At 46.9% G+C, this 27757-nt stretch overlaps 1 protein-coding gene across 1 annotated transcript in view; it reads right to left on the bottom strand.

Moving 5' to 3' along the window:
• Window positions 1-27757, bottom strand: part of XKR4 (XK related 4) — a 288910-nt gene that overhangs the window by 86925 nt on the left and 174228 nt on the right. Inside the window, exon 2 of the mRNA XM_010970736.3 lies at window positions 15718-15917. Coding sequence (XP_010969038.3) covers window positions 15718-15917 — 200 coding nt within the window. The remainder of the gene's footprint in view (window positions 1-15717; window positions 15918-27757) is intronic.

Raw genomic sequence — 27757 nt, 5'->3', positions numbered from 1 at the left:
AATAAAACCAATATAATATTGAAAGAGAATGTGGTTACCAGTGGGGAAAAGGGTAGGGAGGGATAGATTAAGAGTTTGGGATTAACAGATGGACATTATTATATATAAAATAGATAAACAAGGACCCACTGTAAAGCACAGGGAACTATATTCAACTTCTGGGAATGAGTTGCAATGGAAAAGAAACTTTATATATAAATATATATATATATGTGTGTGTGTGTGTGTATCTACATACTTATATGTATAACTGAATCACTTTGCTGTATACCCAAAACTAACATAAATCGACTACATGTCAATTAAAGAAATAGGAATTAAAAAATATTGAAAGAGAACAAAGTTGGAGGACTGACACTGTCCAACTTCAAGACTTTCTATAAAGTTACAGTAATCAAAAAATGTGACATTGGTGAAAATTTGACAAATAGATTAGTAGATCAGAATAGAGGGTCCAGAAACAGACCCACATAACTGTAGCCAACTGATTTTTGACAAAGGAGCAAAGACAATAGAGAAAAGATATTCTTTCCAACAAATGGTCCTGGAACAACTAGCCATCCACATGCAAAAAAAAATGGATCTAGACACAAATCACACAACCTTCACAAAAACTAACTCAAAATCGGTCACACTAAATGTAAAACGCAAGTCTTAGAAGATAACATAGGAGAGAATTTAGATGACCTCGAGTATAGTGATGTCTTTTTAAATACAACACCAACAGCAGGGTCTGTGGAAGAAATAATGGACAAGCTGGACTTCACTAAAATGAAGAACTTCTACTCTATCAAAACCACTGTCAGGAAAACAAGAAGACAAGCCACAGACTGCGAGAGAATGTTCACAAAGGACACGCCTGATAAAGGGTTATTAACCCAAATTACGAAGAACTCTAAAACTCAACAATAAAATAAATACAACCCAACTCAAAAAATGGGCTGAAGACCCTAGCAGACACCTCACCGAAGAAGAAATACAGATGGCGGTAAGCATAAAAAAAGATACTCTAGATGATACGCCATCAGGAAAATGCAAATTTAAACAACGAGATCGCACTATACGCCTATACGAATGGCCAAAATCCAAAGCACCGACAACATCAAATGTGGGGAGGAGCTGTCACTCACTGCTGGTGAGAATGCGACATAGTACGGCCACCTTGGAAGACAGCTGGTGGTTACTTACAAAACTCAACATACTTTTATCATGTAATCCAGCAACTCTGTTCCTTGGTACTTATCCAAAAGAACTGAAAACATATGTGCACACAAAACCCTGCACACAAATGCTTACAGCAGCTTTATTTGTAATTGCCAAAACTGGGAAGCAACCAAGATGGCGTTTAGTAGGTGAATGGATAAATAAACTGTGGTACCTCCAGACAATGGAATATTATTCAGCACAAAAGAAATGAGTTCACAAGCCATTAAGAGACATGGAGGGACCTTAAATGCATATGACTAAGTGGAAGAATCCAGTCTGAAAAGCCTGAATACTGTATGGTTCCAACTATATGACATCTGGAAAAGGCGAAACCATGGAGACAGTAAAAGGACCAGTGGTTGCCAGGGGTTGTGGGGAGGGAGGGGCCAGAGGATTTTTAGGGCAGTGAACATGCTCTGCATGATATTATAATGATGGGTGTATGTTGTTAAACATTAGTCCAAACCCATAGAATGTATGACATCAAGAGTGAACCGCATGGCCTTTGGGTGACAATGATGTGTCCATGTGGGTTCATCCCTGGTAACAAATGTACCAGCTGGTGGAGGACGCTGGCAATGGGAAAAGCTATGCATCTGTGGGGGCAGGGTGTGTATGGGGAATCTCTGTGCCTTCCCTCAGTTTTGCTGTGAATCTAAAACTACTTTTAAAAATAAAGTCTATTAAAAAATGAAGAAGATATAACCACCAATTTCAGGAATCCTATACGGTCCTAAACGGTAGAAAATGTCTCAGCACTTATGACATGAATGCTTATAAGCTTGTGGGGAAGAGATTAGTTTCGATATCCATGGCGTGAAGATGATGTGCTTGGAGAATTTAAGGAAAATGCACAGCATTTGTTTTCCTCATAAATGTGTATTCTTTCACACACACACACGCACACAATCCAAGCTGAAAGTACTTCGTGCTAAAAATATAGGTCAGTGGACAGATCAAAGCCTAAGTGGCATTTGCTGGAAGATAGCTGAGGTTTCAAGACCCCCTGGGACGAATCTGAAATTAAGAGTCGAGAGCACAGCGCCGTCAGCGGGCTCCAGCTCCGCAGGACACGGAGCGCTTTGGGGGAGGGCGGGCTCATATTTAACCACAAGTGAGGAGAACGAGCTCGAATTGGTCTACACCCACTCAGAAGAGAAATGAAATGCGAGTTCTGCAACCTCATTTCATAGCAAATTTAGAAACACCTGGGGGGGGGCACTTCCTTCTCCACTTGAGACAGGAAGGAAGGAAGCAAGATGGCGGCTCACGTGGACCGCTTGAAGCCCCGCGTGCCAGGCAGGAGGTTCAGGCCCTTTGTGTTACGTATCTGATCCCAACACAACACTGCAGCTCAGATCATTACATCATTTTCCAGGCAAAGAGGCACATCGTCAGTGTGGATAAGGAACACATTTCAGGCGACGAGGTGAGTGAGAACATAAAAGATCATTCATGATGAAATTTCTCCACGTTGGGGTCCTTTACTGATAGGAGGGAGCTGGGAACCCTGGGCTCTGGTCCCAGCTCCACCTGCTACTGGCGGAGGTACCTTTGTTAACTGACACTAACCTTTGTGAACTACTAGGGTCGGGGGCTGGAACGGATTAGATGAAGACCTTGCTTTTGCTCGACTTCTCAAATGGACCCTCCACCATAGTCGAGGTTATGTCTCTGTCTTGAAACTGATCCTCTTAGCCACATCACTCATTTTATTCTTCTTTTTATAGTCTTCTTCTTCTTCTTCTTCTTCTTTGTGGGAGGAGGTAATTAGGTTTATTTATTTATTCTTAGAGGAGGTACCAGGGATTGAACCCAGGACCTCATGCGTGCTAAGCATGGGCTCTACCACTTCAGCTGTACCCTTCCTCTTCCTTGTCTCTTCTGATCTCCCCACTTCTCTCTTACTTCCTCTGCTTCACTGACTGGTCTTGGTCCTCTTCCTCTTTCTAGTGTCCAAATCAACGCCCCCATGGAGAGGGACTCAGCAAATAATGTTTGTTCAGCCAGCAGTGTAATAATTAATGGAGACTTCTTTCAGGTCCTAATTAAGATGTTATAGCCTATTGTTGAGAGATGTGTTGCTGGACATTAAGACCCAAGAGTGATGTTCAGGACCCTTAAGCTTCAGGATCAAGTTCACGTTATTCCCCCCTGATTTCTCGGGGTTGGCAGTGTCACAACACGTGCTCTTTGCGCTCCGACTCCCTCCTCAGGGCCCAGCAGATCTGCCTCCCATTTCTACATTCAGAATCATTCCACTCATTCTTTAAGTTCCAATACTCCCTCTTTCATAAAATTCCCTAGCATCTCTAAATTTGGAATAAGTATCTCCCTCTGAAGTCACAAAACACTTCAAAAATGAAATTTATTTCAAATGGCTTTTTATTGCCGCTTCACTTATCTATGTTGACTTTCAAGAATCTGTGATTTTAAAAAAAAACCTATGCATTCATTTACTCATTTATTCCAAAAATCTACGATAAAACTATTTGTTTCCTTTTTGCATTCTAGGAGATATGTTTTAGATTTTTTTTAAAATTTGAATCTTAATTCAGTGTTTTAGCTAACACAAATCTGGTGGCACCCGCCTTTCTAGAAGCCTACGCACTGGAATTCCCGCATTTCAGCCCTGCGCTGGAGGACTTCACTGCAGAGCTGTCCTAGTGTGGGAAGTGACACTATTGTGGATGCTAAAAAGTTTTGGGGGTTTGGAGTCTCCTGAGGCTCACAGACTCTGTAGACTTTTTCTACAGCTGAGTGGAAAGCTGTGGAAATTTAGAATCACAATGAAAGTGCTGACAAAACCTTCCGCAGGCAGCGCTCGGCAGGCGCTGTCCTGCAATCAGGAGCTCATTGTGCGCGCGGGGGAGAGACTCTCCACGTGGTTTTGCACTGAGGACCGCTTACAGACCGATTGAATCAGTCCCTCCTTTTTCCTCTTCCTCACATCTGGCTTTGAGAGTGCAGTGGGATCTCATCTCTCTAGATTGCATCCATATACGTCCCTGTGCATGAGTGAGCAGTGCACTGAAAAAACCTTTCTTAAATCATTCAACGGGAAATGACCCCAGTTTTTACTCCTGCTGAGTCATCGAGAAAATGCCAGCTTGCATGTCTAAGGACTCAGTCTCTCTCCAGTCTGCCCAACGAATGCAAAATATTTCTAGGCCCAATGTGTGATGGCGAAAGTCTGTCTAGAGCGAGCGGGTTTCACAGTGAAAGCTATTTAAGTGGTGGGGGGCGCTTCCCTCATCCACCCACCCAATCAGAATTCGGTCAGAAAATCCCGATGGTGGAGCTGTGTCTGTGCTTCCTACAAAAAAAGTCATTTGGTCGATCGCTTGAGCATGATGTGTTTTTGCCAATTGTCGGTGTGAACATAAAATACTGCAAACCATATCAGTAAACAAAGAACGCTGAAGCCATCAAGTCATCAGCGGCTGCCACCACCTCCCCAGTGAAGGCAAGCCTGCAGCCCGGCCTCTGCAGCCACTCACAGTGGTGCACCCTGAGGGGATTCAGAGCAAGAAAGGACAGGACACTGGCCCTAGATGGCTAGGTGCTTGTCAAAGGCATGAGTTCAATGAGCCCAAATGTTTGCTTCCTCCCATACACAGAAAAGTGCTAAATTCTTTAACTTAAGATGCCTGGTTTTCTTTAGATAACAAGCAATCTTTTATTGTTCCAACTACCTGGTCTTTGTTGTAAAGCTCCTGTATATCCTGGCTCCTCCCCTACCTCTTGGGAGCAGTCCGTCAGAGCTGTCTGAGGGGCTTCCATCCCGGACTGAGTCCTCAGAATTGTCCGCCAAATAAAACATAACTCTCATAGGCTGTGCGTTTATTTCAGTCGACATTGGACTCAGAGCTCTATATGTAGCCATTGGAATAAGTGTGTTAATTGTGGCATTCAATGCTTTCATTTCTAGTTAACCTTTTTTTCTGCTCAATTTATCATTTTTGGAGGGAACTGTATTAACATCATCCCCTGAACACGTGAGTTCTGCTCCTTCATAGTTCCACCAGTTTCCCCTTTGTATTCTTGAAGCTGTGTTATTAGATATAGAAAATAATAGAATTTTAATATTTTCATGGTGAATGAAACAGTCAATGTATTTAATCTTTAGTAGTACTTTTTGCATTAAAATATGTTTTGCTTGATATTAAAAATGTTATTTGGGAAAACACCATAGTAAACCACTTGTGAATTTTTTATTAAGTTTATCTCATTTTATTTTATTTTAAAGTTGATCTTATTTTATTAAGTTGATCTCATTCCTGCTCAGGGAGCATTAAAATTTTTTTAAACTTTATTTTATCTGTTTTTGGGGGGGCAGGTAATTGAGTTTTTAAAAATTAATTAGTTAATTTATTTATTTAACTAATTTATTTATATGGAGGTCCTAGGCATTGAACCCCAGGACCCTGTGCATGCTAAGCACCCGCTCTGCCACTGAGCTGCACCCTCCCCCCTGCAGTGAGCATTTTGATTACTATTTAGTTATTTTTAGTATTTAGAAATAATAATTATAGTATGTTGATACTCAAAGTAAATATTTGCTCTGCATTTGGGCTAAAGGTCAGGCAAGAGGGCTGCTGTTCCCTCTGTAAACAAAGAAAAACAAAGAGCGTGGCTCACCACCCAGCTCTCCGAGGATTGAGGCTTCGTCACTGCGGAGCTGATGGAAGGTGCACCCTGGGAGGGGTTCAGGATGCAATCGGGATGAGGCTCTCTGAGCTTTGGAAAAACTGAGAGATGGCTGGCTGTGCATCTCAGGAAGCCTCAATGACCCTACATCTTCCATACACTGAAACGCACTAAAACCATTCACTACAGATACCCGTTCTTTGCCACCAGCAGTGATCTTCCACCAGGGCGTATGGGAGACTGCACCTGTCCCCTGGCCAAAACCCACGTCCATACAGGCCCCTCCCCTACCGCCCTGGCGGGGACCACTGGCAGGCTGTCACCCGGGCTCTTGTCCTCAGTGAGGCCCCTGAATACAACTTAAGCTCACAACTCTTACGTTGTGCCTTTCTCTGGGAGTCGGTACCGTGAAGGTATGAAGTGTCACCACATTACTGAAAGTTGGTGGGTTGGAGGCTGGCAAACAAGGAAGCCACAAGAAAGACAAGGGATCCGTGAGTGTCTGGGGACGCCATTCACTGCAGACAGCATTTATGTCTGTTTGCTTCTCTGTCACACCAACCACTCTGCAACCTTCCACCAGGTCGCTGCTCTCCAGCGGCACGCATGTGCAATTGCTCACATTATCTGTTCACCACCCCCCCCCAACACACGACCCGACCCATCACCTGACCCCTGAACACGCACGCTTGCTCCCTCCCATCTCACCGCGGAGGAGAGGGGGAGACGGAAGGAACACTGAGTGGAAAAAGACCAAATTTTGTGCCTGATTATTGGAGATAATTAAGTAGAACCTAAAAATAGTCAGGCCCTTATTTCATATTATGTTAGAAATGATTCAAATTCAAAACACTTCACAGCTGTGCTTGGGGCTGATCTGCCCTACGGAGCTGATTTCAAGCCCTGGAATCAATGATCAGCAAATGAAGATTCTCTCTGTTCTTCTAAGTATAACTTGGAGCGGCACCATGACTCAGAGGCTCTTGAGTGTGGAATAAAGGGATCGATGATGTCATCACCCCCACGGAACTCAGCACTGACTCTGCCAATACTTTTCAATGGCGTGGCGCAGTGTGGCCGGCGTGCCACGTAGGAGTGGCGCGGTGTGGCCGGCGTGCCATGTCGGGTGCGTGAGCCTCTCTTTACAAGGCTGTTGACAAAGCTGACTCTTTAAAACTCAACTCCCTGTGTGAATTGACTAAGCAGACTGGCAGTTTACTATTTCACTGATTGATTTATCGAGAAATCCAAGTACTGAACCATGTGAAAATATGGGCTGAAAAATCAAGAAATACAGAAAAATAGGTATTTCTTTTAAAGCATCTATGCAAGATTTACCCGGAGACTAGAAATATCTCTCAAGCGTGAGGACTAAGTCTAACCACGTGCTATAGGTGACACCAACGTCCCCATTGCTCTGAGGACACTGTAACCCACCAGCATCGCTGGACAGACAGGCGTGGACAAAACCTCTGGCTTCCCTCTTCTGGCTCTGTTTTTGCTGCCCTCTTTTCCTTATTGAACATGACCAAATGCTGAGCACCATTTGTGACCCAGCTCAGGAGTGTGCCACTCTTTCTTTTTTAATAAAAAAAAATTCTTATTATTAAATTTTTTTTAGTGGAGGCCCGGGATAGTGAACCCAGGACCTCATACATGTGAAGCATGCACTCTACCACTGAGCGGGACCCTCCCCCTCAAGGCCACTCTTTTTATGAAAACTTCCCCAATTCTTCCAACCTTCCCTGACATCAAAGACAGCATGGAATTTCTACTTCCTCTGTATGGTTTTCCCTAAGAGACCATCCTGTGTCACCAAAGGGCCTTAACATGGCCACCCACTGGGTGAGCACATTGAATTATAATAAATCTTTCTTTTCTATTAGGTTGAATTCTTCGAGAGCAGAGCAATGCCATGTGGTTTTGTATCAGGCACGCCTCGCGCCTGCTTTGTCACACAGCAGGCTGACTCGTCCTTTTATCCACCAACACCCACCGACTGCTCAGACGGGGCGCGGTGATCCCGGGCGCCAGGAGGGACGTGTCCCAGCCCTGACGCAGCATCGGCACCAGCAGCCGCTGCTCCTGAGTCTGTCAGCGCCTGGGAGGGGGACACGCTGCCTTTTTTTAATACCCGGAGGGACTTCGCACTCGGTACTATCAAATATATTCATAAAGCCAAAAAAGAAATCACAACAGTCCAGTGCTGAAGTCACTACTTTATCATTTTTGTAAGATGTAGCTCTTTACAAGTTTTCTTGGGTCAGATTTTTGTGCGCTTTGAGGAACTTATGTCTGCCTTCCCAACAATTTTAGTTCAAATCAGAAGTCTCTGATGAAGCTGTTCTTAAAATCTCGTTTAATCAGTAATGAACTGCTGCTGCTGCTGAATAGAGTAGATTCAGTAACGTGTATGTGGTGGGTACAATGCAGAAACAAGGGAAGAAATTAGGACACTTCTTGGAATTAAACCCTTCTTATTCCAATGGGTACCATTGAGAGCTCTTTCCCAAATCTCAAGAGATTTGCCCCATTCCAGTTCCTGTCACACTTATTGCCCTCACTGACATCCTATGCATTTGGATGAGAACATTGTGACACTGAAGAATTCTCCTTAAGAAATGTACCTTAAAATTGCCAATTTTATGTATGAAAGCCCTCAAACCCAGCTTGACCTCAAGTCCGTTTCACTTTTAGGTATTTATTTTTGAGAAATAACTAAGGCTGCAAAGATTAAGTTTGTAGTGTGTTTGTCATAGAATTATTTATTATGGCAACTATAGATGATAACATAATTTCAAAAACAGGAAATTAATAGGAAAACAGGATAACCTCTATATTGGCAAATTATGCAGTTGTTAGAAATGATGCAGAATTACATATGTTGTCATGGACATTTATTCATGTCATGTTGTCAAAAAAGGAGGTGACAAAATAATGTCCATATTTTAATTCTATTTTAATGCAATAAGTACTAAACAGGAAAGAAAGCGATAAACAGTAAAACATAATCACTAGTTACGGTAATAAGGTAGTAGCTGATGTGGGCTGATTTTTTTCTTTAATAAAGATGAGAATTATTACATCAGCATGCTTGTCTAGGTGTGGTGGCAGTGATCCAGGAGAAAGGAAAAATTGATAATACGGGAGAGAGAGGATAATTCCCTGAACAAGATGCTTGAGTAGGTGAGAGGGCATGGGACCCAGCACGGGAGAGGAGGGGTCGAGGGAAGGGAGAGAAGCCAGGGGCATGGGTGCAGAAGCAGGTGGAGCAGTGGAGTTTGCGGTGGGAAAATAAAGCATATCTTGCTTCCTGGCCTCTGTTTTCTCACCGACATGGGAAAGGAGACCAGGGGTTCCAAGTGACAGAAGCAGATAGCTGGCAGTGTGAGGACACAGAAGAAGGTGGGAGACAGTTTTGGAGCAAGAAAGGGCATTTCACGGAGAACTTAGGTAGGACTGCTGAACAGTGCTGACTGACCACTTGAGATCTGTGGTCAGACATTTAAGGAAAGACATACTGTGGCAGGCATTTCCCCAACTCCTTGATTGCTGGCTTCCCACAGGTCCTGCCAAGAGGTGGCACTGGCAGGAAGTTAAAAGGTCAAAGGAGGGGAAAGGAGATGTTTTTCTGGCTTCCAGCTCAGATCAGCAGCCCATTATCATTGGACCTGTGTCCGGCCCTCGGCACGCCTGGCACAGCCTCACCACGCGGCGGGTGGAGCAGCACTGGGACAGGGCCCTGAGCAGCAAGAATATGTCTGTGTTGTGCCTCGCTCCGCCACCACTTGGCATGCTTCCCTGGGCAGCCTCAGCAGTGGCCCCTCTGGTCACGCAGCGCTTGCCAGGCCGGGCATTGCCGGGGATCTGAGCATCTCTCCTCCTACCTCCAGCCCTAGGGGTGGGAGCTTCTTCCTTGGATTAGTAATGCCTGGCTTCCACACGCATCCTCTTTTTGTCCTCCTTCCTTCCCAGTACCTGTGGAGTGGACTCCCTGCTTTAAATCCCTTCCTTTCGAAATACCTCACGTGTTCAGCTTTCCTGGCTGGGGATGGTATTCTAATTGACACATTGTCACAGCAGCTAATGACCACCAGCAAAACCCCCAGACGCGGGCAGGGACACTGGAGGTATGGGCATCAGCCCTTGGCGGCGGCGGGGGGGGGGGGGGCACCAAGCTGCAGGAGAGCCATGCGGCAGGGGCGCGGCCCTCATGACCGCAGCCTTCCAGGGCAACGCAGACCGCCTCCTCCAGCCAGACACCAGGTGCTAGGAGAGGGGTCCTGACGCCACGTGATTAGAAAGGTACTGAGCCCTCTGGTCTGACCCACTTTTTCCAAAGCACTCAGTGTAGATTTCATAGAAACAGCTCTCTTTTTGCACTCGTAGTTCATCAGTTTATATGCTGTCTACTTAAACCAAATGGTTACGAGAACAAGACGGTGAAGTGAACAGCGTCTTTAACTCGAACTGACCCTCGTTAAGTGTTCAGCTCAGCTTGAGGAGGCAGCTGTGCCTATGGACCCAGGTAACCTGCTTGAAGGGAATGCTCAGTGCACTCAGGGCACCAGGAAGGGCACTCCACGCAGGGAATGGGGACTTGCTGGCCCGGCGTTGGAGAGGGGAGCTTTTGCTGCGTCACCCTTGGGGCAACGACCAGCCCTCCAGCTGGGATGGTGGACCCTCAGGTTGCGCGTGGTGGGCGGAGGAACTGCTCAGAGACCCTGTGTCAGGTGGTGATGGGCTGGACACCCACTACGGTCCCTTCCAACACAGGGTCCGCGGTGCAGTGGGAACGGCCCCCAGTGACCAGAGGCTCGAGCAGGGGCCCCTTGGTGGGGAGGGTGAGCTAGACACGCCCTCTGGGCCCCCCTTCATTGTATATTCTCCCCTCTAGAAAACGGAGCAGCTCGTTCTGGAATACACCCAGATGAATTCGGCGTTTCTAAATTTGTTCTGTCACGTTGTTTATCATGTCACATCATAAACTTTTAATGAAAAGTGAATCCTTTTTAGGACGAGTTTTACAGAGCTTCACACACCATCATGCACACAATAGACATCCGATAAATGTGTTAATTAACGAATGAAAAGAGCAACTGCAGAGCAGACAGAGCTCAGGGGACGGCACAGTCCCGCTCGCGGGCGGGCACTGTCGCAGGTGCCCTCCCCCCGGCCCCCCTTGGAAACCCGGGCTGGTGCCGGCGGGTGCAGACAGGCAGGCGATGGAGGGACTTGGACCCGGGCAGCTGGGTTTCTCCTCTGCCCTGGGCCGAGTGAAGGCAGCGGGTGTGGCTCTGCTGGCTTCACCGTCAGGCTGAGCAATTGGAAGTCCAATGATTTAGGTCTGAAAGTCCTCATCAGAATAGGACAAGGGAGGCGGTTTGCCCACTTAAGGACACGTCTTCCCCTCGCTGGCTGGGGACGTTTCCGCTGGACGTTTAAGGGGAAAAAGCCCCTTAATCTCTGACCCCCGAGTCGTCTCATGGGGTGAAGGCAGGAGAAAGATAATTGGAAACATCGTCTAGCCCCCTTTCCTTCCTTCCGTTCACAGAGTATTCAGGATAAGCCGGAGGCAAGGGGGCAGCACGCGAGGGTCTGAAGGTGGAGAAATCAGAATCTAAGCAGGTGTGGGTGTCTTTCCCTGCCGAGCACAGCTTTCCTGGGCGCAGGGCCCGTGGGAAAGCATTTGCTCACAACTCGCTCTGCGCATCACGGCGCAATACGGGGAGAGCGTAAAATGAGATTTTCCAGTCACGGCAAGCAAAGGCGGAAATCGGAAATGAAGAACTACAGCCACCTGGAAACGGCGGACACACTCGGGCTGGCAGGCAGGCGCCCACTCTCGCCTGCGGAAGGCTCGATGTCTTTCGCTTTACCTGGACGGTTCCCTACCGGGAAGCACCCTTCCCGCCTGAAGGCGCCCGGGCGGGCTGCGCACCTGGCCGGCCGAGCCAGCGGGCTGTGCTGCGGAGGCTCCGCGGGGCGCGTGCGGCGACCGCGCTGCCTCCCCGGGCTGCTCCGCGGAGCGCGCGCTCGGAGCCGGGAGCGCGGCCCTCTGCACTGCTGCGCGGGGGTTGCGGGGAGGTGGGGGGGAGCGTGGACAGCTGTGCCTGCACGAGCCACTCTCTCTCCTGCCGGCTGCGGGAGGCGGGGTCTGCACATCCAAAGCCAAGGGCTCAGAAGGCCGCACTCGGAAAGCTAAAAGTGGCTTCAGAGGCCGTCCGGCTCAGCCTGCCTTTCCGCAGGCTCTCCGGGTCGTCCCAAAGGCCAGGCGGGGGACTTCGGTCTGTAGACGGCAGTTAGCCCTCTACTTTTGCTTGCACCATGTGCGTAGACTCAGCGGTCCCGGATGCGTTTGAGATGTTGTTTGAAAATAGGACCCTCAGGCCTTGGACCACACCTTACACTTTAACACCCGGAGCTGCACCCTCCACCCGGAGGCCAACGGGAGCCCGGTTCCCATCTCTGCTTCCTGCACAGAGTCCGCCTTCCGCCGTCTCTCCCTCCAACCCACCATCCTTCTTGGCTGCCTGCCTTCTTCTTCTCCCCGGCCCCCCCACCCCCACCCCAACCCCAGTGGGGATATGGGGTCGGAATGCAAACCATAACAAGGTGTGGACTGGAAACTCGAGGCGCAGGGCGCCGCACCAAGCTGTCTTCCGTACCCCCTGCCGCCTCAGCTGCCTGCGCACAGTCGCACCTCCTGACTATTCCTTACACTCCAGACACAGCTGTTCCCAGGGAAATTCCAGGTCCCATGAAGAACAGCAGCTGTGCCAAAGGTGACAAGGCGGAGTGACAAGAACTGAATATTCATCTTCAGTTTCTACTCTGCCCTCAGAGCAGGAGCCAAACTGCCCTTACCGGCACGGGACAAACTGAGAAACAATTACGCTTCACTGAAACAGTTCTCACTGAGCCCTCAGCCTCCAGCACAAAGAGGCACCTCTGGCTGCATTATTCAGTGAGTAGGGAGCTCTGAGAAAGGCTTTTCACAGCTGACAGCTTTAAGGCTACACCAGCTTCCATAAGGAGAATACAGCTTGTAAGCATCAGTTTAAAATGCCGTATTTCTTGTTTGATTTTTTTAAAAATTGGTTTTAAGAGAGTGTTCATCAGAAAGGAGTAGATAATTGAAATTGGGTTTCAAAAAGCAATCTTCTACCCTAAAATTAATAAGTTTAGACAGACATAAATGGCAATAACTTGCAGACTTAGGACCACTCTCTACCTGCTAAATAAAAACCTTTTGGAGATTTTAATTCAGAGTCATTTGCAAATAACTCATGGCTTTCACACCATTAATCATTTGCATTCATTATAGGAAGTTGTGCTTTTACATATAAATCCTAAGCAGCTTTTACCGTAAAGATGTGTGAAAATAAATGTTGGACTAGATTCGAGCATATTTATTTTTCTTTTCCTGGAGGGGAAAGGCTCTGTTCTTATCATTCACATCAACTTAATTTATAAGTTGGTTCATTTGCAAGCGGGTTGCAAATCAACAGAGGTTTGGATTTAGAAGTTCTCTCTGAAGATAGATTTTTCTTCAGAATGCAAAGGGGAAAAAAAAAAAGGATTTGCCTGAGCTGATCTTCATTTGCTGGAGGTTTTGTGGTGGTGGTTGTTTGCTGTCAGGTATTTCTACTTTTCAGGCTTTTAACACAACTTCCTGCTCACCTTCTTGCTTAAAAAATGGCAACAGCTGGATGGACCCAGTGGCCTTCTTCCCCACTGCGTGCTCAGCGACTTGCATCGGTCCTGGTGATCTTTGGATCAAACTGTCTTTTGCCCTCCTCGGGAGCGATGTGGGACACGTCTTCCCTACTGCCTTCTGATTTTCACAGCAAGGCTTTCCTTGGCTGAGGATAAGGTCCTCCTCCCACAGTGTGTAGCAAATCTGATGCAAAAGTGAGCTGAGCAAGTAAGCTGGGGACACCAGGTGTCAGGGAAGGGCCACACCTCTAAGAAACACAAACCTTGATTCTTAATCTGATAAGGACAAAGAATTGTCTTGTCTCCATGTTTTTTCCTCCAGAAAACTTTACATCAAACTCTCAAACTGAAAAGGTGATCTCATTTTCTTCGAACCTCCCTTCCCTTTCTTCCTTCCTTCTTCATTGTCTTCAGGGGAAAAACTGTGATTTTCTAACTCTTTTAAGAAACTAGTAGAAACCCTCTGTAATCCTGGGTCCCGGGAAGGTGACGCGCAGCACTCCCCGCTTGTGCTTGGGGTCTTCCCTTCTCGAGAGCTCTCACTTGGCTAAAAATACCAAGGCGCGGCCAAGTTGCTCCGGAGCCGAGCAATCGGACAGATTCAGTTTGATGTTGCCTTTGAATTCGTATCCTCGCGCACAGACCGCCCCTCGCGCACACGCCTGGCCCTGTGAGCCTCTGGGGCACTCCCGGACGCCGAGGCAGAACAGTGCTGTCCAGGAGTCCGGAGGTCATCTGGTTTAGCTTGTGACCTTTACATTTGAGACACCGGGACCCAGAGAGGTTAAGTGACTTGCGCCAGGTCTCAGAGCAGGAACGCGAGATAAAGCCAGAGCCCCGGGTGCAGCTCACAGCCTTCTACCCCCAAACATGCTCGTCTGCAGGCAATTTACATGCCTCATCGCCAAGCTTTTCTCCTCTGTTTCCGTGCCAACACCCATTTTCTCTTCCTTCCAATTTGCATCCTAGCATGTGAGACTCACACCCCACGGAGCTCTTTGACCCTTTTCTCACACTTCTTGGACTGAAGCTATTCTAGTGTGGAGCCAGGGTTGGGGCCAAAAATTCATAAATAAATGGGTCGCAGGCTACCAGCACACTCTCCACCTTTCTTTTCCCTCCCGCTTCCCTCCTGTTAGTAAAGAACTCAGCCTAGGCTAATGTGCTCCTTGCTATAAAAGTCACACCGACACTGCGGACATTCCTCAGACCAGCCAGACCGTGTCTCAGGTTAGAGGGTGGCCCTGCACGCAGAGGAAGCCACAGCCGGGCTCCGCTGAGGTTGAAATGAAACAAGCACAGTTCAGAACGTTAACTGTTTAACAACATCTGTTTAGTCGCAGGGTTGACAAATTACCAGGAAACTCTTTAGGAAATGGCTACGCAGCCATCATCCTCCACCCATTCATTCACCTGTCTACCCACTGGTCTGTCTAATCTTCCTGCTTCAAGAAAAGATCTGAGCAGCAGACCCTAAGGAGGCACCACGGTGCTCTGTTACTGATGGAATAGTCTTACTGATGAGCTGACCAAACAAGACGGCAAAATGCAGAAATAGTCATCTGACAGTAACATTCGTTTTATAAAACTTAGTACTACATAAGCAGCATATTATTAAGTAATGACAACATTTCTTCCCTATGACCTTCTTTTTAAAAATATTAAGGTAATCTATCATTTCCTTTTAATCTCACTGTTTTTAATGTCAAAAGGAAATGGTAGAGATTACCCTAATATTCAAATATATGTATAAATTTATATATAAAATATATGTAATATTTATTAAAGAGAGAGAGGGTTATAGCTCTTTTTTTTTTTCAAATTTTTGTAAATTATCAGACAAGCAGGAAAGCTTCACTTGACTATTCTCATATTGACCAAGTGTAGAATCATAAGAATTTTTTTTTCCTGCTCAGAGGACAGCTTGAAGGCAAAAAAGAGTTGTCTTTCTATAAATTACCCACGGTGAGTGGTGACCAAGGAGAAAACAGGCATTGTTCACAAGCCCAGGCGTCGAGCAGCGGGCATTAACAGGGAGCCGCGTGGCCTGCGTCAACAGGGGGTACCGTGTGGTCCTTGGGTTGTGACAACAGCAGCCAGCCCCGGTTCCCCAGACGCACGAAGCGGACCGCAGGCCCTTACCTTGCAGGGCCTGCAGGCTGTGCGTCTGCACGATGATGCAGAGCTGCAGGACCAGCTGCGGGGCGCTCTCCAGGAAGGTGGCGAGCAGGTGGAGCATGCTCACGTCCGCGTACTCGTAGACCATCTTCCAGTAGAATCTCCATCGGTCGTTCTCCCCGCTCTGCCGGCTTCGGATGCCTAAGTATATGGTGTGGAAATATCTAGGAAGAAGACATGGAGAACGGGAAACGCATGAGTGATAATGGATCCCTCAAACACTGGGCTGTTTTCTTTCCTGCCAGCCACCATGTACACGCAAGCACACGCAAGACACGACTGCCTTAGTGGCTTATAACTTGAGGCTCAAAGTCAGCCCTTACTCTTAAATGTTCACTTTGAGAAGTCACTGCGACTGTGGTCCTCCTTAAAGGCATTCCATTGCACTGCAAGATGAAGACCGAGGTGAGACTCAAGTGTGGGAGGGACTTGCTACGTTGACAATCTACATACACCTTTCTTGTCAGGTCCTCTGTGTGCTCAGCGCTGCTCAGGAGACGGGGGTCCCCAGGGCGGGACGCAAGTCTGACATTCTGGACTTATAAACCCTCCTGATGGCTTTTTAAAAACTTTCATTATTGAAAACTTCAACCTATACCAAAGAAGGAAAAATAGCATATTGAATCCATAATACCCTTCACCTGGATTAAGTAATTATCAATATATTGAAAATATTTTTTCATTTACACCTCCACCTACTCCCTGCCACCAGGTTATTTTGAAGAAAAACCCCGGCATTATATTTCACCTGTAACAATTACAGACATAAATGTAATTGTTAAAACAATTTATTTTTTATTTTATTAAAAACAATTTACAGACATAAATGAAATACCCTTATTACACTTACAATTAAGTGTGATTTCTTATTATCAAATATTCAGTACTCATATTTTCCTGATTATCATAATTTTTTTTTACAGTTTGTTTGAAATACAGTCCAAACAGGGTCTATACATGATGGTTATTTGATATGTGTCTTAGTCTCTCTCGCAGCATGGAGGCCCCTCCCATTTCTTTCCTATTTCCTGCGAATTTTGCATTGTCTTGCTTTTGATGGTTGTACTTGCATGGAGTGGTTAACGTATCAGCCCTTCGTGTCTTCTTCAATTGGGTAGTTAGTGTTAGAATTTTGATCAGGTTCAATTTTAATCATTATTAGCAATCATTCACGGCAAAAAGCAGGTTAAAACAGCATATGTGAAGTTCCCAATTAATAACTTAAACTATTGTGTGTGTGTGTGTGTGTGTGTGTGTGTACAGAATAAAGATTAACAACAAAATAATGTGGTGATTCTCTGAGTGGGACTGCAGATTATGGATTTATTATTTTTGAAACTCATAAGCAAAGTGTGATGAACTTCCTATAGCTAAACTTTAACTGCTGAGATGGCTTTAATATTTTAAAGCTTTTGGTATATATCATAAAATTATTCTCTAGAAAGACTGTACCAATGGACAGTGTAGGAGTGTGTTTGTTTTCTTAAATCTTTGTGTATTATCATTGAAAGAAAAATCTTGTTAATTTTATGGGTGAAAAATAATGTTTCAATCAGTGACTCTCTTATTACTACTGAGGTTTTAGATTTGTAAATGCCTATTGGTCACTTATTTATTGCTCTGTGATTTGCCTGAAGGTCATTTTCAACTGTAACAAGTTCATGTTTAAGGACTTGAGTCTCACATTTAACTCCTTACATGGACCGCAGTAACCACACCACCGACATGTTCCACCACACACCTGGTCCTGTGATAGCACAGCTTGGAGCAATGGAGCGCTGTAGCTAGGAGGGGATTTAGGGATCAGGGGTCCGAGTTCACACAGCTGAAAAGTGGCAGCTGGACCCAGACCCCAGACGTTCTGCTGCCGAGTCACGTGGTCTCATCACCCTGTCCAGTTCTAACTATCCTGCGATTTACCATATGCAGAAACATACTCACAGACAGAATTCACTGTATTTCTTCTGTCTTCTACATGTTTTTGTTTGTTTGTTTTTAGCTAAGAGACAATAGATGTCTAGGTGTAGAGGTTAAGAATTTTAGTTCTGGAGACAGAACAGAATTCCAGTTTGACTCAAGGGATTCTATTTTACGTTTATTTTCTGAGCCCTAGCTTTAACGTTCTGTAAAAGAAAAGATGATGAAATAATTAAAAATGAGATTAAATGATGTACATAAATTACCAGGCAAGTAGTCATTCAACGTTAGAAATTATTAGCAACGAGTTGTTTTAATTTTTTCAGGAGTAAAGTGGGGAGTAACAATGTTACCCTCAACTTGGGATTTCCTTTTCAGCTGCCTGGGACTCCAGTCATCTCAAGACTCAAGCATATGTGAGGGGCACCTTATTTCAGAGAACTCAAAGTCTACGGACCTTACCTATCATCTGTCTATCCCTTCATCCACGCACTCAGCCATTCATCTATTTTTGTTAGTCTTTCCAAAGAGAAAACAAAATAAAACAATGAGATTACTCCGCTGCTTGAAGAAAATCTCCTGGTAATCATCACCAATGTGAGAATATTAAGTACCATATGTTAATTTTGCAAGTAAGAATGAACTGGGCAATCCTGCAAGCCAGTGCCATTTCCTGCTGGGTGTGAAAAATGCTGTCTCTGAAAGGCCATCACATTTCATTCTGACAAACCTGTGTTTCTTCTTTCATAACACAAAAAAGAAGCCAAATTATCCCATGAAGAGAAAAGACAAGAAGGTATGGATACTGCAAAGAAAGTAAAGTGACACGGCCCTGTATCTAATTAGCGCTCTGCTTTCTTGCTCCTTGAGTCACGATGGGCTCACTCATGCAGTGATGAGTCCTCCAAACTGGGTCCGTGCAAACATTGCTGAAAAGGCACAGGGGAGCACGGGAGTTCATGGTAATGAAAAGATACTCATAGATGGCAGGGAGGATTCATAGAAGGCCATATTTACAGCTAAAATTTTAGCCATTACCAAAGGGTATCACTTAAGAAGGCCAAAAGTTTCAAGTCTTTGCTGTTGAAGATGAAGTCCGCAGTGAGCACAAGAGGGCAGAGGCTTAAACACACAGCTCCCCTCCGTGCTGTGGGAGATGTTCCGACGAAGCCCGCTCTGCAGTGTCAGTGTGTCCGCCTCCTCCTCTGAGCTGAACGCATTCAGAAGACATTTGCCATCTTTACTGAATGACTGATTCATTTTCTGACAGGGTCATTCTTATTATTTACTGTCTTGTGGAGCAATGCTAATGGAAGATAGAGTTCTTCTTAAATCACAAAAGGTCACCAGGAATTCTGCACCAACTTTACCAACATAGTCTTGATCTTGATCCAACAATATCTCAATTTTGTAACATCCTCAGCATTGCTGAAGAGGCGGACACAAACACACCTACATGACTCCCTGTCATGCCTCGTGTGCAGACGCCCGCACGTAGCTCCACGCCCTCCACAGAAAGTCTAGTCCAGTGATTTTCCTGAAGATTTAAATTGCATTCAAATTCTCAGCCTCTTTTCATCAATATTTTCCGGGTGCAACGAGCAACCTGGACTCAGGTCACAGCCTCTCACATTACCAACTTCAGACCTGCACGTAACACAGCAAAAGTAGTAAGCTTGGGAGGAAAAGCCTAAATGTTCAGCATGTCAAGCATTGTATAGCTGGTGTGTGTGTGATCCACAATTTAATGAGACTGAGATCATCTTCACATCACCTGCGGGGAAGCAAGGTGTGTGTAGCTCCTGTTGCAGAGGGCCACACTCACAACAGTGCTTCAGTCCTTGTTGTTCGATCAGATGTGAACTACTGGTACATCAGTAGCTGAATCAGAAATCATTAGTAGCTGTGAGGATGCTGTGCATGTATATTCTAACGCTGAAATTTCTCTGTCTTACAGCACATTAAACAGTTTAGCTGTTAACAGCTTTGTTTTTACTAGCTGAAAAATGCAGAGTAAAATCTGCACAGAACTTTAAAGAAACACATTAATAAACAGTGACTTCAGCAACTGCTATTTTCTTCTGTTGGCGGGCTACAAGCAAAGCGTCACACTGTTGTATGTGTGTGTACACTCACGGGATATACATATCACAGTACACACGGCTGTCTGTCTGTCTGTCTATGTGTCTATGTGTCTATGTATCTAATCTCCTCAACAGCAGGTGCTGATAAGGAACAGAATTGTGTGCTTTGTCACCTTAAATGTTCTGTATGGAATAGGTTGAACAATGACCAAGACCACAGAACCTTATTTTAACACCAAAACATCACATTTCTGTTGTCTCCATTTATGCCAGTGATAGTAAAAACGACTAATATTCTGGCCTGTATTTCAACAGTGGAAACTTTTCCTCGTGGCTATTGTTTTAAAGTTAGATTCTATTTCCCATTAATTATCTCACGGGGGAAGACGTGCCTTAGTAGGGGAAGAATGCGTTGGGTAACTTTACGGTTGACACAAGCATCAGGGGTCACAGGTATGAGGCCAGCCTGAGCCACCCTCACCCGAGGGGCCCGGAGAGAGCTGTCACTGCGCTGCAGGGCCGGCCCCTCGCACGGCCCCACGCTCGGCGGTCACCGCGCCCTGGGTGTGGGTGACCCCGCTCACCGCCAGCCCCTGAGTGCTCCAGGGCACGCGGGCGCAGCGCGTGTCTCCTGTGCTGGTCACAGGTGTTCGCGACAAGGAAAGAGAGGTGGTGAACATACTCGGGGTCTCCCTGGAAATCCTCGAATGGGACAAGAATCTCCACACCTTTTGCTCATTCATCATACTTTTATTTTTCTCCCCAAGCGCAACCCTGCCTCTCAAACTAATGAGGCTTCAGCTTTCTCTGCGTGTATCTGACCCATGAGCTGTGCTTCCCTCACCTCTCTCTCCTGCTCGGATAATTAGAATTAATTTGGGTCCTCAGAGGAGAATGGGCCTCCAGTGCTATTAAGATATTAAGAGCTTCATATCACGGTATAGAGCCCTCTTGCGTACGTGGGCTTACACAACGGAGAGGCACACTCAGTTGGCGTCCTGTAGTTAATAAAAAGGCTCTCTTATCGATTTTATTTTTATTCATCTCTGAAAATAAAATTTACCTATGGGATATGGTTATTTTTAGTTTTCATGCGTACGTCTCATAAAGACACTTGTTACATAAACAGGGCCTTATGTATTTCCTCCAACCTAGAGCAGGAAATTGTAGGATTTCTTTCTCCACCAAATAATTTTCCTTGTAATGGACCGCGTATCCAGGGCCTCTGGGGCTACTTGGAAAGTTCAGCTGAAACGGATGAGAAAGGTATCGGGCTTGGAAGGAAGACTCTTTGTTCGCTCCTACACCTCACCGCGGCCGGGCCCCCAGATTATTCTTTTCTTGAGAGTCCCAGGACACTAACGTTTTAATAGTAAAATATGTGTTACAATGGAGAAGGTGGCTTGGAGCAAAGAGACGAGTGGCTGCTATTTGACAAAATGCTGGCGTGGTGGAACTTAAACTCAAGCCTTCAAAAGATGGAATGGCTCTGGTAGAGATTATTAACTATGTTTTAAAAAAAAACAGATTAAGAGAACATTTGTTCTTATGATTCAGGAAATAGTGATTCTAATAGAACGAGAAACTTTATCATCAGCCTTGTCAAACCGGTTGATTTTATGACAAATGAGGAAACTTTGTGTGTGTGTATGTGTATGTGTGTGTAATGTTTTATTCCTTTTAAAAGACAACATATTGCCTTGCAGACTTTTAATCCTTCACTTGAGCAGACTTATGGACATTTATAGTTTTAAAAGTTAGCTGAAAAAATCCACAGGCCTGGGGCATCTGACCAGTCACATCCAGGGGTGACCAAGCGGGGAGGGAGGTGAGAAGGTGGGGGGAAGGCGGCAAACACCTGGTTATACCCCGGGTAGGCTGTGTTCCTGGGCGGTACCCGGTCCTGTCTGAAGGGTCCCTGAGCAGACATACACTGCAGGGACCAGAACCTGTGGGTGCTTAGAGCTGTTCAGGTCCAAACGCAAACATTTTACCTTCTCTTTAAGAGAAGCTTTATTACTGTCCGTAGTGTCATTATAATTTTACTGTATATTCATTTATTCATCCATTGCAAGGGAAGAAGAGATTTAAATCGTGTCTGTCCGGAATCTTGGCAGAATGGGACAACATAAAACATAGCGGGGTGGGAAGACGGGGGACAGCAGGACTGTGGGGCTGCACGCGCTGGGTCTGTGCGGAGGAGACCGTCACCCTGAGCCGCAGACCCCCCTCCCTTAGCCAGGCGGCCTCATCGTCCACGGAGGCCTTCGACTGTGCCCCGTGCAGCGCGATTCTGAGAGGAGAGCGCTCAGTGTTCACCTGCTCACGCTCACCCGGGCTAGGTCAGTCTAGAGTGTATCACAGGTTCACTGTGAACACGGGCTTTCTGGGAGCAGAGAGCTGAGTGGGCCGGAGTGTTGGCCGTGGCATCAGTGCAGCGGGAGGAAGGCGTGCTGACTGTCACCCCGTGCTGACAGCTAGTGCTCCTTCCAGGACTGGAATGTCCCCTCCTGGGGGCGGGGGGAGGCTCCGTGTAATAACCCTCCAGAGCAGCTCACGGAGATGAGGCAGGAAAGGGGGAGACCCTTCTCCACCATCATAGACGTAATTATCCCCTTATCCTATATGCTCAGCAATCTGTTCTCAACTGTTTTTAATAACCCAGAAAAAATTGTCATGCCACAATCAACTGCAAAAATTCAGCGAGTGGGATGTGAAAAAACAATGTGCTAAATGGGCAGGGGGCTGGTCCCCCATCTAAGCAGTCTAAGAGCATGTGGAGTCCCAAATGGGGAGACCACTTACCAAGCTGGTAACTATAGAGACGTTCCCTGGGAACTGTGCCCACAGACAAAAAGTTCAGTGTTTCCAAAGGGAAAGTCCCCTTGATCTAAACCAACGCGCTCATTTCCTCATCCATTCACTCAGAAGTATTTATTGAGCACTTACTTGAGACAGGACTCCTCTTTGACTCTGGGAAGAGAGCAGGGAATGAAATGTGTACATAATTCCAGTGGGGGACACAGACAATAAGCGAGGTAAACAAGCAGAGGATAAAATACAAAAGCTCACGCTAAATGCCAAGGGGAAATAAGCCAGGAGAGGGCATAAGGACTGTCAGGGGGTGTCTGTCAATTTAGTTATACAGCCAGGGACGTTCTCTGGAGAGATGAAGTCTGGGTCAGCATCCGAAGAGGGGGATGCAGTGAGCCTCCTTCACGTAAAACTGCAGGAGGAGCGGCGCAGGCGGGACGAGCTGCGGGGGGGTGTCCGGAGTCCGTCCAGGAGCACTGAGGCCGGTGGGTACCAGCGGGCGGGGGGTGGGGGTGGGGAGGAGAGGAGATGGGAGGGCTCTGCGCGGCTGTGTGCACGAGGGAGGAAGTTACTGAGGGTCTGAGCAGGCGAGGAGTGTGACCTGCGCCGTTTCCCGAGGAGCCGCTGGGGGCTGTGCTGGGCGCTGAATGACGGGGCGCGGCCCCAGCGCGGCTGCTGCCATAATCCGGCAAGTGACGGCCGTGTGCACCTGCGGGCAGCGGTGGAGAACCGGGCAGGTGTCTGCTGCTCGGAAGTCAAGGCCGGGGGCATTTCCTGCCAGGTCACACATGGGTGTGAGAGAAAGACGAAGCAGCGCTGATTCCGAGAGCCTTGCCCTGAGCTGCTGCAGAGGTGGAGCCGCGTCTACGGACGAGGAACCTGCGCTGAGCAGACGATGATGACACAGACGTGTTCTCTGTGAGCAGCTTTTAAATATCCAAGTGGAGGCCTTGGCTCGGCCGCTGGAGGGAAGCCTTGAATTCCAGCGCGGATTCGGGAGGCATTTTAGTATTTAAAACCCCAGGAGGAGCCCCCCCTCCTTACCTACCCTGAAGGGGTGCCTCCTCGCTGAGCTCGGTGTGCCTCTGACCGGGCTTGATTTGAGGTCCACCGAGAGGGCTTTACTGCAGAAGACGACCACGCCCAGGCGCATCGGTGACACCGAGGGCTGGCCTGCCGCTTCTCTCAGGGAGCGTGACCGCTCAGGAGCGCTCCCTTCCCGAGGCCCAGACGAGGCGGGAAATAGGGCTGCCGAAGATGGGCACCGGGGTCCTTTCACACCCCCAGGAGAACGCTGAGCGCCATGGGCTGGAGATTAATGTGATGAGAAGGTTTCCACGACGTATAAACCTCGAAGCCATTTCGGTCACCTTTCCTCAGCGGATGTGCTGGTGAAAACGACACAGGTGTCTCCAGAAAGTTCTTCCTTGCAGAGTAGCCAGAAACGGCGGGGCAGCCCCGTAACCGGATGGGGAGGACTCGGAAATGCAGAGAGTCTAGGGCCCCTCCATGGACAGTGAAACCCCTGCCCGTGGCCCCTTGTCACCCGTGCCCTGCTGCGTGGTGAGGGCTGTCCCCCAGCCCCTGTGCAGGGCAGCTTGGAAGGGCTGAGGAGTGAACGCCCTGGTCAGTCCTCTGCCAGTGACAATGGGGATGGTTGGATAAACACCCCAGCTGCCTCTGGTGATGTAATTCTGAAGTGTGTTCTCCACTGCCTGGGAGAGTCCCTGTGGCCCCGAGTCCCGGCGGCCCACAGTGTCACCTGCTCATTGACACGCCCCCTTCTGACTGCCTTCCCGTCCCTGTTCCACGTCCCTCACCGCCCATCAGTGCTTCCTGGGATTGCCTTCAAACAACCCACTTATGCGCAAACCCTCCTTTTAGCTACATTACAGGTTCACAGTAACAGCCAGAATGATGCACTTTCTTCCTCTGGACAAAATCCTCCACAAATACCACTTGCTTTGCATCAGGGCCATGCTCAGTAGCCCCCACATGGCTCCCAACTTTCTTGTTGTGCCCTGGTTCCTCTGCCGAGCTCTCCAGACTTCCTCTTGCCAGGCTCGACGTCACAGGTTATCTCATTGCCTGGCGATGCACGCAGGACCCGTGCAGACAGCTCGCCCGGTCCTGCGTGCCCCCTTTCCTTCTTCCCTCGGTGTCTGCTCACACTTGCCCTCCCTGCACCAAGTGTCCAACCAGATCCAAGTGCCGTTCCTCCACGCTTGGCTCAAGCTTCTCCTTACCTCCGTTTCTGCCCCAGTGATTCGTATCCCCTGAGATGCTGTTGAACTCATGCAGCACCCAGTCTTATGCCCAGTGATTCCTAATTCACGAACGAAAAGTAGGTTTTGTTTTGCACACCAACTCTGATGCAGTGGAGATGACCATGCTGAGAAGCGTTCTGAGCTTGCCTTTGAGCCCCTGGGGACCACATGGTGACCTCTGCCATCAGGCAGGTATTTGCTCCAGTTGCTCAATGTGCTGTTTGACCTTGACTCTCAGTAGATTACAAGTCCCTTAAGGTGGATATTCGGTGGTACATATTTTCTCTCTCTTTGTCTCTATACAAATCATCAGTCTAAATGTAGATTCATTAATCTAAACAAAGCTGAATTATGAGGTTCAAATATGTATATATCACACACATACACACACACGTTGAGTGTGTCACGAACCAACACCACCACCACACGCTCACCGTACATCCCACAGGCTCAGCTGAAAATGCATTTCCCCTGGCTGGCAACCGCGAGTTATACACGCAACTGACTGTAAATGATTTAAAACCTTTCCTTGCCGTTCCCACCTCTGAGCGTTCTGCTGCACGGCTCTTCCTCCTGTGCCATATCGTATTTTATTATCAACTAGTGCCTCCCAGCTAATTTTCTTTAAAATCAGAAAATAAATCAAGAGAGAATGGGAACGCACTCTCATTCTTTCAGGATCTAATTGGAGCTGTTCCAGTAATTTATGAACTAACGTTGTACGTTGTGCTTTGGACTCAATTCAGCAACATCAGTGGTCAATGAGACTTGATTTTGTGTTTTATATCACAGAGGAAAAGCCAACTGGTTTCTCACATTATTTAGAGGATGGCTTTAGTTGAGGAAAAATAATACTAGAAGAATCCAGCACGTTCTCATAGGCTTTGTGTGAACTTCCATTGTGGTTTACGGAAATGTGATTCATGATGATGTACTAAATATTAAAACCAATGTAAGATTTAATTGAAACTTAGAGGGTAGCTCTTCCTAATTTACTGCCTATCACGTAATCTTCAGCACACTGCGTAAGTAACAAGACTGCCTACAGCCCTCTGTTGTTTTATCATAGCCCAGAATTAAGTTACACTTGCTGACATTAAAAAAAAAAGGGTGTCATGGCCCCTGACTTGAGCTTCCAATTTGGTTTTGAATGGTAGCTGAAGGGTGTGCAGGGAACTCCAAGGGAGGTAGGGGATAAGAGGATGTCTGAGCAGTTTCACGGTTTGCTTTCAGCCTTCAGCCTTCTGGAAAGGTCAGACAAAGGAATTAACAAGAACTTCCCGCCTAAAACACAGAAGCACTGGGTAGAAAGCTTTCTATATGTTTTCTCAGTCTCCTCGGATGCTTGATGACGGTGGTGTTATCGACTCCCTTGGGCCCATGGGGAATCCTTACATCAGAGGGCATTTAGGATGGTCGTGCAGCTAGTACGCAGTTGAGCTGATCATAGAGGCCCTTTCTGTTGGCCTCCAAAGTCCATGCCATCTTCACACAGTCACACCCACTTCAGCATCCCTGTTTATCAAACCCCGCCAGGCTCCCAGTCCAGGAAAATATGTCAGCTCCCTATGCTTGAGTCACCACTTGCTTGAATCATCAAAATGTTATTTGGGGAATATTACTCAGCCATAAAAAAGAAACACATGTTTGCCATTTGCAGCAATGTGGATGGACCTAGAGAATATTATGCTTAGTGAAACTGAGTCAGACAGAGAAAGACAAACATTGTGTGACATCACTTATATGTGGCATCTAAAAAAATAACAAAAATGAATATATTTGCAAAACAGAAACAGACTCACAGACTTAGAAAACAAACTAGTGGTTTCCAAAGGGGAGAGGGAAGAGGGCAGAGACAAATTAGGGGTATGGATTAACAGACACAGACCACTATGTATAAAACAGTCAGGCAACAAGGATACACTGTACAGCACAGGGAATTGGAGCCATTATCTGCTAATAACTTTTAGTAGAGTGTAATCTGCAAAAATGCTGAATCACTAAGCTGTTTACCTGAAGCTAATGTTAATATTATAGATCAACTATACTTCAGTAAAAGATTAAAATATGATTTGGGTCAGAACTAATGTGTTCCTTTAACACGGATAGAACCTGGTACACTGTATGGTTCAGAGCAGCCTGTGAGGTGTGAGTTTCTCGAAGGCCAGGCTGAGGTTCCCATTCTGGTTCTTAACATGGAGCAATCTGCTTGTCAATGGCTGCATGAGATACTAATTTATTCCTTAACTAATTTTGTCACACGTAAGCATGGAAGTGTTTGAAAATGTTGACAAGTGATCTCTCGAAACCCCCGCTGCCTGTGCCCTGCCTCCCGGGCTCCTGTCCAGCTTCAGCTGTTGCCGAGCTCACTGGCTTCACGCAGCGGTAACGGGGTGAAACGGTGCTGCAGCTGAAGTCTTTTCTCCTAATCTGTGCCCCAGGACTTCTCGTTCTTGGGGCCACCCTTGACCAGGGAGGATCAGAGGACTCTTTGGTCAGAACTCCCCTCTTCCCTTGCCCAGGTGTGTCCAGCCCTTTGCCCCCGGTGGTGACCGGCTCAACAGTACACCCCGGGCTGGTGGTCCCTTCTTTTGGTCTCCCGCTCCTAAACCCTGGAGCCACCTCCGCAGACAAGCCACATGCACACTAGCTCTTGTCTCAGGCTCAGATGTTCGCTCTCAGTGAATCTAGAACTTTATTTTTCTCCTCATGAATTGTGTGGGAGGAGGGACTAGGTAAGTGCAAGTTGCCCAAATTAAAGGTGCAAATTTAAACCCAAAATTTGGGAGAGCAATTAGCATTTTTAAAAACAGATCCTTTTTTTAAAAAATTTTGGGAGCAGATCTCTCTCAAATTCACACGACTTTCTATTTTCATGACGCCTAACAAAATTCTTACATTTTTAACTTATTGCTCAGTTAA

This window comes from Camelus bactrianus, chromosome 29 (genome assembly GCF_048773025.1).
Source record: "Camelus bactrianus isolate YW-2024 breed Bactrian camel chromosome 29, ASM4877302v1, whole genome shotgun sequence".
NCBI lineage: Eukaryota > Metazoa > Chordata > Mammalia > Artiodactyla > Camelidae > Camelus > Camelus bactrianus.
The sequence above is the reverse complement of the archived record's forward strand: the minus strand, read 5'-3'. Positions and strand labels throughout refer to the sequence as shown.